At 43.1% G+C, this 12,563-nt stretch overlaps 1 protein-coding gene across 1 annotated transcript in view; it reads left to right on the top strand.

Moving 5' to 3' along the window:
* LOC118652684 (adhesion G protein-coupled receptor E2-like) overlaps nucleotides 1-12,563 on the top strand; it is a 34,499-nt gene that overhangs the window by 9,219 nt on the left and 12,717 nt on the right. The window contains exons 8-13 of the mRNA XM_036302737.1: nucleotides 42-343; nucleotides 475-549; nucleotides 942-1,122; nucleotides 11,169-11,276; nucleotides 11,464-11,684; nucleotides 11,868-12,047. Coding sequence (XP_036158630.1) covers nucleotides 42-343; nucleotides 475-549; nucleotides 942-1,122; nucleotides 11,169-11,276; nucleotides 11,464-11,684; nucleotides 11,868-12,047 — 1,067 coding nt within the window. The remainder of the gene's footprint in view (nucleotides 1-41; nucleotides 344-474; nucleotides 550-941; nucleotides 1,123-11,168; nucleotides 11,277-11,463; nucleotides 11,685-11,867; nucleotides 12,048-12,563) is intronic.

Below are 12,563 nucleotides of genomic sequence, written 5' to 3' on the forward strand. Positions count from 1 at the left end.
ACTCGCATACACCTAATGAACTACCCTTCTGTCTGCACCAGGGATCCCCTCCGGCACCAGCTCCGGCACTGGCACCAGCACCGGCACAAGCACTGGCACCGGCACCGGCACAGGCACCGGCACAAGCACTGGCACTGGCACCGGCACAGGCACCGGCACCGGCACAAGCACCGGCACCGGCACAAGCACCGGCACCAACACAAGCACCGGCACCGGCACAAGCACCGGCACCGGCACCGGCACAGGCACTGGCACCGGCACCGGCACCGGCACAAGCACTGGCACCGGCACAAGCACTGGCACCGGCACCGGGACTGCATACCCTGGAATCAACAACAGCAAGGTGAGTGACTCCCACAGGGACAAAGAGGCAGGAAATACCTCCGTGCCACCTGCAGCACCCACCTATTTTCCCCAAGTTTCCCCATCTACCTGTGAGGCTCTCTGACCGTCACATCTCCTTTCTCCTCAAAGGTCTCCAGTTTGTTACAAAAATTTGATGATTTCGACAGAGACTTCAAGTCAGCCTCAGATCCGGACAAGATCCAGGTAAGGACAGAACCTGGGAGAGGCACATGGAGGCATCCCATAGAGGACTGGGGAAGCCTTGGTTTTGGAAGAGACACAGAGCTGCCCTGCTCTGAGTCCTCACTTCTCCCAGGGCGGGTGGGGAAAGCAGACATGCAGGTACTTGTACTCACTGTTAGATCCTCACACACCAACTAACACCTTTCTTGCTGTTCCTGCCCAGTCAGTTTATGTCACCATTGGCATTCAAGAACAGGACTGACCTCTAAATGGCTGGATTGCAGGGGCAATCCGGTACCACCTTTATCCCCAAATACACAGTATCTAGAATCCGTTTACTGGAGCTGAGTGGGCAAAGTCTTCCTGTAGCCCCTCTAGTGCATGGGCCAATGGCTCTGTGTCCACACCCCCAGGACCTCATACAGGGGGTGGATGACCTGCTGGAGAACCCTGGGGACCTGGAGACCTTGTCCCACTCAGAGCAGAACTATGTGGCCACTACCCTGCTCGACAAAATGGAACATGTCGTCTTCAAAAAGCTGAGCAAGGCCCCACCCAATGGGTCACTGACATTTAATGCACCTGGAGGCACAGGTAAGTACCTGGGTCTGCCCCCAGGCTCAGCTCTGTCCATTCTGCACCTCATTCCTCTCCCAACCTCACTGGAGCTGAGTGACCACTCATAAATTAAATGGGGGGATAAGGACACATATGTAATATCTTAATCAATAAAGAAATTTAAAAATAGAAAATTAATGTAAAAGCTTAAAAAGAAATGAATAAATTTTAATAAATCAGACAGACAAACAAATACTGAATGCTATCACTTATCTGTAGAATCTAAAAAACAAACTCATAGATACAGAGAAGAGATTGGTAGTTGCCAAAGGCAGGGGGTTAAGGGTGGTTGAAATGGGTGAAGGGAGTCAAAAGGTACAAACTTCTACTTATAATATAAATAAGTCATGGGGACATACACTGAGTGGCCAGATTATTATGACCGGCCAGATAATTATGACCATCCCATTAGTACAAAGTAGTGAATTAGTTATGCAAATAATAATAAGACCTTGAGAGTATTTGCTTAGGAAGTTTTCAGTATTCAGTATTTTTGGAAGTGTCAATGAATTACTGATGGGGTGGTCATAATAATCTGGCCGGTCATAATAAGAACCATACTGGTTCTTTCTTTTTAGTGTAAACATAAATTTTATTCATTTATTTATTACTTTTTAACTTTTCAATTACAGTGGACATTTAATATTTTTATTAGTTTAGGTGTACAGCATAGCGGTTAGATACATATAATTTATGAAGTGATCCCCTAAGAAGTCTAGTACACACCGGGAACCATATATATAATTATAAAATATTATTGACTATATTCTCTATGCTGTACTCTACATTCCCATGATTATTTTGTATCTATCACTTTATATATATATATATATATATATATATATATGTATATATATATATATATATATATATATATATAGTATATTGATTGATTTCAGAAGGAAAGGAGAGGAAGAGAGAGAGAAACATCAATGGTGAGAGAGAATCATTGCTCAACTGCCTCCTGCACACCCCACACTGCCCCAACCCGGGTATATGCCCTGACCGGGAATCGAACCGTGAACTCCTGGTTCATAGGTCAACATTCAACCACTGAGCCACTGCAGCTGGACCCTTATTACTTTTTTATCCTGGAATCTATTTTGTCTGATATAAGCATTGGCTACGTCTGCTTTTCTGTGGATGCCATTTGCTTAGAGAATCATTTTCCATCCTTTCACTTTGAGTTTATTTTTGTCTTTGCAAATTAGATGTGTCTCCTGAAGGCAGCATATGATTGGATTTTTTAATATATTTTTATTGCTTTCAGAGAAAAAGGGAGGGGGAGAGAGAGATAGAAACATCAATGATGACAATCATTGATTGGCTGCCTCCTGCACGCCCCCTACTGGGGATCCAGCTGGCAACACAGGCATGTGCCCTTGACCAAAATTGAACCTGAGACTGACAGTCCTCAGGCTGACACTCTATCCACTGAGCCAAACCAGCTGGGGCTATGGTTGGTTTTTTAAAATATTATTTTATTTTTTCCATCATTTATCCCCTCAATATCCTCTTCCACTTCTACCCACCCCACCCCCCACAGTCATCACACTGTCAGCCATGCTCATGAGTTCTCTTTTTTTTTCTTTTTTGCTCAATCCCTCCAACCCTCCTAAAACCTCCACCACCAGAGCTATCTGCCTGCCCTCTATTAGTCTCTGTTTTGCTTAATAGTTCAGTTTGATTATTAAATTCTACATCTGAGTGAAATCATATGGTACTTTTTTTCCTCTGACTGGTTTGTTTCACTTAGCATAATGTTCTCCAGGTCCATCCATGCTGTTGCAAAGGGTAAAATTTTCTTCCTTTTTATGACAGAGTAGTACTTCATTCTGTAAATGTACCACAACTTTTTTCCTCAGTCATCTACTGATGGAACTGCTTCAAAATCTTGGGTATTGTAAATAATGCTGCAATGAATATGGGGGTGCATATATTCTTTCAAATTAGCATTTCAGGTTTCTTCAGATAAATTTCCAGAAGTGGAATTGCTGGGTCATAAAGCAGTTCCACTTTTAATTTTTTGAGGTAACTCGGATTTTGTTTTTGATCCAATCTGCCACTCTGTGCCTTTTTATTGGTGAATTCACTTCATGTACATTTAGGGTGATTCTTGGTCTATGAGGACTTTCCATAGCCATTTTATCTTTTGTTTTCTGGTAGCTCTGTGCCTCCACTGTTTGTTTTTTCCTTGTGTTTCTGTCTGTTGTTTTTGTTTGGTGGTATTTCATAATTTTTCCCTCTGTTTCCTCTTTCTTCTAAGTTATGTGTCTCGGTTTGGGGTTTTTATATGTAGTTGCCATTAAGTTTACATAAAAGAAATGCTCATATATACAGCAGTCTTTTCTCTTTTTTTAAATGCATCTAATCTCCTGTCACTAATTTTTGACAGTTTTAATACAATGTGCTTTGGAAAAGGCCTTTTTGAATTGAGATAATTAGGTGTTCTGTTTGCTTAATTCTCTCAATCGTTTTCCAATAGGTGGTGCTGAATCACAAGTTTGTTCGTTCTCCTGAATTGCTCTGGTTTTTCAGATCTCTGAGGGGAACCGCCTTTGTAATTTTCTGAGTACAGGTGTTTTACCTCCTTAGTTAAATTTATTCCTACTCATATTTTTATGCGATTTAAATGGAATTGATTTCTTGGTTTCCCTTTCTAGCAGTTCATTACTGGTATGTAAAAATGCAACTGAATTCTCATTATTAATTTTGCATCCTGCTATTTTACTGAATTTATTTATTAGTTCTAGTAGGGTTTTGATCGGATTTTTAGGGTTCTTTCTACATAGTATAATGCCATCTACAAATAATAACAGTTTTACTTTTTTGCAGTTTGGGTGCTTTTTATTTCTTTTTATTCCCTGATTTGCTGTGGCTAAGACTTCCAATACTACGTTGGGTAAAATGTGGTCAAAGTGTGCATCCTTGTCTGGTTCCTGAGGATCAGGAGGCTAAAGTACTTTTAGCCTTTTCCCATTGAGTATAATGATAACTGTGAGCTTGTCATATGTGGCCTTTATTAAGTAGAGGTATGTTCCCTCTATTCTCACTTTGCTGAGAATTTTAATCATATATGGATGCTGGATTTTGTCAAATGCTTTTTGTTGTTGTTGTTGTTCATCAGATTATTTATTCACTTGATTCTTAGATTCACTTGTTGATAGATGCATATTTGTTGTTCATAATTTGTATCTTTACCTTTTTCTTCCTCTTTCTCTTCTTAAAGGATACCTTTCAGCATTTCATATAATCCTGGTTTGGTGGTGATGAACTCCTTTAGCTTTTCCTTATCTGTGAAGCTCTTTATCTGACCTTCAATTCTGAATGATAGCTTTGCTGGGTAAAGTAATCTTGGTTGTAGGTTCTTGGTATTCATCACTTTGAATATTTCTTGCCACTCCCTTCTGGCCTGCAAAGTTTCTGTTGAGAAATCAGCTGACAGTCGTATGGGTATTCCCTTGTAGGTAACTGAGTTTCTTTCTCTTGCTGTTTTTAAGATTCTCTCTTTGTCTTTTGCTCTTGGCATTTTAATTATGATGTGTCTTGGTGTGGTCCTCTTTGGATTCCTTTTGTTTGGGGTTCTCCGCGCTTCTTGGACCTGTAAGTCCACTTCTTTCACCAGGTGGGGGAAGTTTTCTGTCATTATATCTTCAAATAGGTTTTCAATATCTTGCTCTCTCTCCTCTTCTGGCACCCCTATAATTCTGATGTTGGTACGCTTGAGGCTGTCCCAGAGGCTCCTTACACTATCCTCGCATTTTTGGATTCTTTTTTCATTCCGCCCCTCCGGTTGGGTGTTTTTTGCTTCCTCGCATTTCAAATCATTGACTTGATTCTTGTGCTCCTCTGGTCTGCTGTCGGGAGTCTGTATAATATTCGTTATTTCAGTCCGTGTATGCTTAATTTCTAGTTGGTTCCCCAACATAACATCGAGGGTCTCATTAGTTTTCTTGTAGATCTCATTAAGTTTATCGGCGGCTTTAAACAGTTCTTGAGAGACCTTAAAAGTGTGGTTCTGAACTCTATATCTTCCATTGACAATTTTGTCCTGTTTCTTTGTCTCCGCATTTTGTTATGCTTTCTTGGTGCACCCCCTAGTGGTCTTTGTGCGCAGTCTTGTAGTTAAGCCTTGATTGTTGTAGCTAATTCCAGGGAGGGTTTGACCTCCAGGCCAAGTGGCTGTGTTGCTTTTTTTTTTAATCTATGGATATGATCATATGGTTTTTAGCCTTCGTTTTGTTTGTGGTGTATCACATGAATTGATTTGCAGATATTGAACCAACCTTGCATACCAGGAATAAACCACAGTTAAGCATGGTGTATAATCTTTTTAATGCATTGTTTAATTCAGTTTGTTCATGTTTTGGGGGGGATGTTTGCATCTATGTTCATGAGAAATATTAGCCTATAATTATTTTTAGAGTATCTTTTTAATTAGGGTAATGGTGGCCTCATAAAATGAGCCTGAGAGACTTCCCTCTTATTAAATTTTCTAGAATAGTTTGAGAATGATAGGTGTTAATTCTTATTTGAGTGTGGAAAAATTAACCTGTAAAGTCATCCAATCTAGGACTTTTGTTTGTTGGAAGTTTTTTTTTTATTACTGCTTCAATTTCATTAGTAGTCATCAATGTGTTCAGATTTTCTGTTTATTCTTGAGTTAGTCTTGGAAAATTATATGTTTCTAGGAATTTATCCATTCTTGTAGATTGTCCAATTTGTTGGCATGTAATTCTTTGTACTATTTTCTTATAATGTCTTATATTTCTGTGGTGTTAGTTGTTACTACTTCTCTTTCATTTCTGATTTTATTTATTTGGGTTCTCTCTCTTTTTTTCTTGATGAGTCTGGTTAAAGTTTTTCAATTTTGTTTCTCTTTGAAAAAAAAAAACACAGCCCTTGGCTTCATTGACCTTTGTATTAATTTTTGTTTTTTGTTTGTTTTTTAGATTCTATTTCACTTACTTCTACTCTAACTTTTATTATTTTCTTCCTTCTATTTACTTTGGGCTTTGTTTAATTTTTTTTACTATTTCCTTTAGGTGTAAGGTTAAATTGTATATTTGAGATTTTTCTTATAGATTTTGTGTCATTGTGTTTTTGTGGGAGGGGTAGGAGAGTTGTTGTTCTTTTGTTAATCCTCACCAAAGGATATTTTTCCCATTGCTTTTTTTTTAATTTCTTTATTGGTTAAAGTATTACAAATGTGTCTTCATTTCCCATTAACCCCCACCCACTGCTTTTTAAAGAGAGTGAAAGGAGGGAGGGAGGAGGGGGAAGAGAGAGAAACATCAATGTGAGAGACACGCATCGATTGGTTGTCTCCCAAATATGCCCTGACCAGAACAGGGATGAACCTGCACCGGGGAGTTACCAGTAAACCAGATCCCAGCACATAAGCGGCTGGGAGAGGGATTTTCTTTCATTCATTCTCTTCCTTCTGAATATCAAAGCCTTGATCATTCCTAAATTCCTTTGTTAGTATTATTTCTCTGGTGTTTCATCATTTAAAGTCCCTCATGAATCAATCACATGATTCCTTTATTGTACCTTTATTGCTCTAATTGTTGTACCTTTATTGCTCTAATTGTTGTTGTTACTATTTGATCACGGCAGCTATCCTATCCCAACACCCTGCCCCCACCTTCTGAGGCCTAAGGTATTTGTTTTTGTTTGTTAGTTAGTTTGTTTGTTTGTTTGTTTGTTTGTTTTGGGGGGGAGAGAATTGACATCTTTATTATGTTGAATATTACAATCCATGAGCACAGTGTGCCTCTCTACCTTTTTTAAAAATTCTTTTAAATACATTTTATTTTTTATTTTTACAATATACAAAATAAATCTATTACCAGATTGTACATACAAGGTAATTATCCATTTATATGCAATTAAAATTTCAAGAAAAACGGTAAGAGAGTTTTTAAGGACTGCAGCATGGGGTCAAGACTGGCTGCCTGACTCAGAGGAGCCTCCAGCAGGGTGGGGTGGAGTCTCCAGGACTCATCCAGGTGGGGCCAGTGATATTCACCAGGCCAATGCAGATTCAGATTTAGCCATGTGGGGGAAGGGCTCAACACAGAAAAGACTGTGCCTCCTTGGCAGCTGTATGGAAGGATTCAGCACTAGGACAATGGCAGCTGCCCCTCCACCCCTCACCCTGAAGCCACACAACTCAGTTTCTCCCTAGATGTGTGCCCCCTGCACCGCTCTCCCTCTGCCCAGAGCCCAGCGTGAGTGCCTGCAAACATGTGTGCAGACCCTTTAAAGAGGACACCTGGGTTTCCAACAGCCTTTCATCTCACCTGGATGGACAGAATCCCTACTGATTTTCACATCTACGAGTTGTGAGGGCTCCTTTCCCAGCACTGGTACTCTGGGCTTGGGAGCCCAGTGTGGGGCTGGGACTCCTCACTTTTAAGAAGGAACCTCTGCAGCTAAGATATCTCTCTCAATGCTCAACTGGTGCACTTGACAACTGAGCCAGCTCGTCTCTGCCCCCTTACTAGTCTCTATGTAGCTTCTTCTTTATATCCTTAGTTATAGGACCTCTCTACAGCTAGTCTTCCAATGGTTCTCCAAGTTGATTGTTCTATAATTTAGAAAATGTTTTGATGTGGTCATGGGAGTAGATGAGCACAGTGTTACCAACCTTGTCATTTTGACCAGAACTCAGTACCATACTGTTGTGTGTGTTTTTGTCTGTTTGTGCGGTGTTGGTTTTTTTGTTGTTGTTAGAATATATTTGTATTGATTTCAGGGAGGAAGGGAGAGGGACAGAGAGATAGAAACATCAATGATGAGAGAGAATCATTGATCGGCTGCCTCCTGCACACCCCCACTAGAGATCAAGCCTGCAAACCAGGCATGTGCTCTTGACCGGAATCAAGCCTGGGACCCTTCTGTCTGCAGGCCAGTGCTCTATCTATCCACTGAGCCAAACCGGCTAGGGCATACTGTTTTGATTACTGTAGGTTAACAGTAAGTTTGAAAGCAGGAAGTGTGAGTTCTCCAGATTTGTTTTTTATTTTTAAGACTAGAGGCCCGGTGCACAAAAATTTGTGCACTCGACGGGGGTCCCTCAGCCCGGCCTGTGCCCTCTCACAGTCTGGGACCCCTCGGGAGATAACGACCTGCTGGCGTAGGCCTGCTCCCAGGTGGCAGAGGGCAGGCCCAATCCCTAGGTGCAGCCCCTGGTTGGGCTCAGAGCAGGGCCAATTGGGGAGTTGGGGCGCCCCCCCTGTCATGCACAGAGCAGGGCAGATTGGGAGGTTGCGATGCCACCCTCAGTCACGCTAAGGGTAGGGCCGATTGGGGGATTGGGGCACCGCCCCCATCACACTCAAGGCAGAGTTGATGGGGAGGTTGTGGCGCCACCCCCTGTCACGCACAGAGCAGGGCCCATCAGGGGGTTGGGGAGCTCCCCCCTGTCATGCACAGAGCAGGGCCCATCAGGGGGTTGGGGAGCTCGCCCCTGTCACGCACAGAGTAGGGCCGATAGGGGAGTTGGCACACCGCCCCCTGTCACACACAGAGCAGGGCGGATCAGGGGGTTGGGGCGCCGCCCTCTATCACCCACAGAGCAGGGCCGATCAGGGGGTTGGGGCGCCGCCACTGTCACACTCAGGGCAGGGCCGATGGGGAGGTTATGACTCTACCCCGTCACACACAGAGCAGGGCCTGTGGAGGGGGGGGGGGTTCGGGCGCCACCCTCTATCACCCACAGAGCAGGGCCAATCAGGGGGTTGGGGCGCCTTCCCCTGTCACGAACAGAGCAGGGCGGATAGGGAGGTTGTGGCCCCGCCCCCTGTCACACACAGAGCCGCAGGGTGATCAGGGGGTTTGGGCGCTGCCCCCTGTCACGCTGATCCCGGTGCCAGGAGGCCTCTCAGGTCCGCTGATCCTGGTGCTGGGAGGCATATTACCCTTTTACTATATAGAATAGAGGCCTGGTGCACAGGTGGGGGCCGGCTGGTTTGCCCTGAAGGGTGTCCTGGATCAGGGTGGGGGTCCCCACTGGGGTGCCTGGCCAGTCTGGGTGAGGAGCTGAGGGCTGTTTTCAGGCTGCAACTGAAGCTCCCAACTGCTCCTTTTTTTCTTTTTTTCTTTTTATTCTGGGCCAGCTTTAGCTCTGAGGCTCCAGCTCTTAGGCCTCCGCTCCTGAAAGCAGGTATCTGGTTTGTTTAGGTTCTACAATCGAAACTCTGTATCAACTCCAGGTCTGAGATCCCGGCTAGCTGAAAGCTGGTTTCTGGGGTTTTGTTTAGCTTCTATTTTTGTAACTATGTTTCAAACTGCCAGCTCAGAGGCCTGCAGCGGCAGGTGGGGAACGTTGGAGTCCTCTGTCACTGAAGCAAGCAAGCCTCATGTTAGTTTCAAGCTGCCTGGCTGCTGGCCGCCATCTTGGCTGACAGTTAATTTGCATATTGCCCTGATTAGCCAGTGGGAAGGGTAGCGGTCGTACGCCAATTACCATGTTTCTCTTTTATTAGTGTAGATAGTTTTGAGTATTTGAGGCAATGCCCTATGAATTTTTAATGAGCTTTTGAATATCTGTAAAAATAAGTAAGTAAAATGATGTTACACTATTGATATGGATTGCATTGAATCTGTAGATCATTTTGGGGACCATTGCTATCTTAACAATATTAAGTCTTCCAATCCATTAATATGGAATGTCTTTCCATTTGTTTAGGTTTTTTAATTTTTTTCAAAATTATTTGTACTTTTCTGTGTACATATTTTGAACTTCCTTATATAAAACTAGAGGCCTAGTGCATGAAATTTGTGCACTTGGTGGGGGGTGTCCCTCAGCCCAGCCTGTGCCTTCTCACAGTCCAGGAGCCCTCTGGGGGTGTCCGACATCCTTAGCACTACTGCGTTGGCCTCTCCCGCCACTGCCACTGCACTCTCCAGCTTGAGCCCAGCTTCTGCATTGAGCGTCTGCCCCATGGTGGTCAGTACACATCATAGCGACCAGTTGTTCTGCTGTTCAGTCGATTTGCATATTAGCCTTTTATTATATAGGATTATTCCTAATACCTTGTTGAATAATTTTGCATTTATGTAAATTAGATATTGGTCTGCAGTTTTATTTTCTTGTGATGTCTTTATCTTATTTTGTTTTCAGGATGATGGTGGCCTCATAGAATTATTTACATAATCTTCCTTCCTATTCTATTTTATGGAGAATTTTACAAAGAATTAAGGTGAATTTTTCTATAAATGGCTGGTAGACTTTACCAATGAAGCCATAAGTTATAGGCTTTTTACTTGGGGAAGCTTTAATTAATGGTTCAACCTATTTAACTGTTATAGGTATGTCCCAATTTTCTATATCTTATTAATTCCATTTGGATAGTTTGTATGTCTCTAGGAATTTTTTCATTTCATCCAGGTTATCTAACTTGTTGAATAATTGTTCATGATCTTCTCTTATAATCCTTTGTAAATCCACATGATATATATGCCATTATTATGTACACTAAATATTATGTGTTATAGTATTATCATGTTTACTAAATAATAACATTATACATAAACTAGAGGTCTGGTGCACAGATTTGTGCACAGGTGGGGTCCCTCAGTGTGGCCTGCAGCTCCTGCCTGTGGCTCCTGCTCATCCCAGCCCCACTGCACCAGCTGCGGGCTTCGGCCCAGTCAGTTCCAATCAGGCAGTCCCAATCAGGAGAGGCTTGTGCCACCACAGCGGTGAGCCCTGTGTCTGGTGCCCATCAGTCAGCTGAGCTGCCACTCCCGTTGTGGGAGCACACTGACCTGCATTGAGTGTCTGCCCCCTGGTTGTCAGTGCACGTCATAGTGACCAATCAACCAGTCATTCGGTCATCTGGTTGTCTGGTAGTTTAGACTTTCATATATATAGATAATATATATTATGTAATATATAAATATATAATACATTTATATAATATATTAATTATATATAACAGGGTATTATAGCAATCATTGCAGGTTCAATTACTAATCTAACAACCCCACAATGTAACTCCCACAATTCATAGAACTGTCTCTGAAGATAAAGAAGCAAGGAGACAGGAAGGCCACCTTGAGTGTTAATCAGGCAAAGATGGTGCTGGACTGGGATACAGTACAGGAATCTGGTGACTCAGGTAAGGCTGAGATGGGGAGAAGTTCACTGAGGTTTCACAGCGGGACAAGATACCCAAGGGTGGGACAAATGGAGAATTAAAGTTTAAAGGAAAGTGTGGGCTATTGTGGGGGCCACAAGAAAAGAGTCTACCAAAAGAAGGGGTCCTGTGGGCACCACAAGATGTCAACCATGGTCTTTTCCTACAGGTCCGTCTACAGTGGGCCTTTTCTCCACACCAGGAATGGGCAAGTTTATGGCAAAAGCCCCCCTAGTTCTAGAAACTGAGGAGCAGTCAGTTCTGAATGAGACACACAAGGGCATGTTGCAGGAAGTCTCCCCTGTCCTGCTCTCAGATGTCATCTCCGTCTTTGTGAGCAATAATAACACCCAGAACCTAAGCTCCCCAGTCACCTTCATCTTCAAGCATGTGAGTCCTGGGGGGGGGGGGCTATAGATATAAAATGAGCCTGATTTCTGGGAATAGACTTCAGGTTCTGGGGGCTTTCCCATGGGTGCATCATCTCCCCAGGAGAGCCCATCACAAGCAGGATTTGGGTCAGCATTTCTGAGCACCAGAAACACCAGCTCACACCTTGCCCTGTTCCTACAGTCAGTGACCCCGAGGCCAAAGCAGAAGGTGTTCTGTGTCTTCTGGGAGCCTGGCCAGAATGGAAGTGGTCATTGGTCCACCAAAGGCTGCTGGAGGGTGGGTACTATAGACACCAGCACCACCTGCCAATGCAGCCACCTCAGCAGCTTTGCCGTCCTCATGGCCCACTATGATGTGCAGGTGAGAGCCCTAAAAGGGGATGAATTTAATATCCATTGCTATGTAATAAATTCCCACAAATGTAGTGTCTTTAAAAAGACACACATGGGTTCATTATCCTGCAGAATCCTCAGGTCAACAATCTGGCACAGCATACCCGGGTTGTCTACTCAGAGTCTCACAAGACTAAAATGATCAGGTCAGCCACGCCTGTAATCTCATCAGAGTTGTGCAGTTCTCTAAGCTCCCTGGTTGCTGGCAGAATTCAGTTCCTTGCAGTGTAGGACTGATTTCTCACTTTCTTACCTGCTAGCAGTAGAGGAGCACACTCAGCTCTTGGGCCGTGATGGGGAACCTTTTGAGCTCAGCGTGTCAGCATTTTGAAAAACCCTAACTTAACTCTGGTGCCATGTCACATATAGAAATTTTTTGTTATTTGCAACCATAGTAAAACAAAGATTTATATTTTTGATATTTATCTTATATATTTAAATGCCATTTAACAAAGAAATATCAACCAAAAAAATGAGTTCACAT

The sequence above is a fragment of the Myotis myotis genome, unplaced genomic scaffold (assembly GCF_014108235.1).
Source record: "Myotis myotis isolate mMyoMyo1 unplaced genomic scaffold, mMyoMyo1.p scaffold_m19_p_33, whole genome shotgun sequence".
Taxonomy (NCBI): Eukaryota; Metazoa; Chordata; class Mammalia; order Chiroptera; family Vespertilionidae; genus Myotis; species Myotis myotis.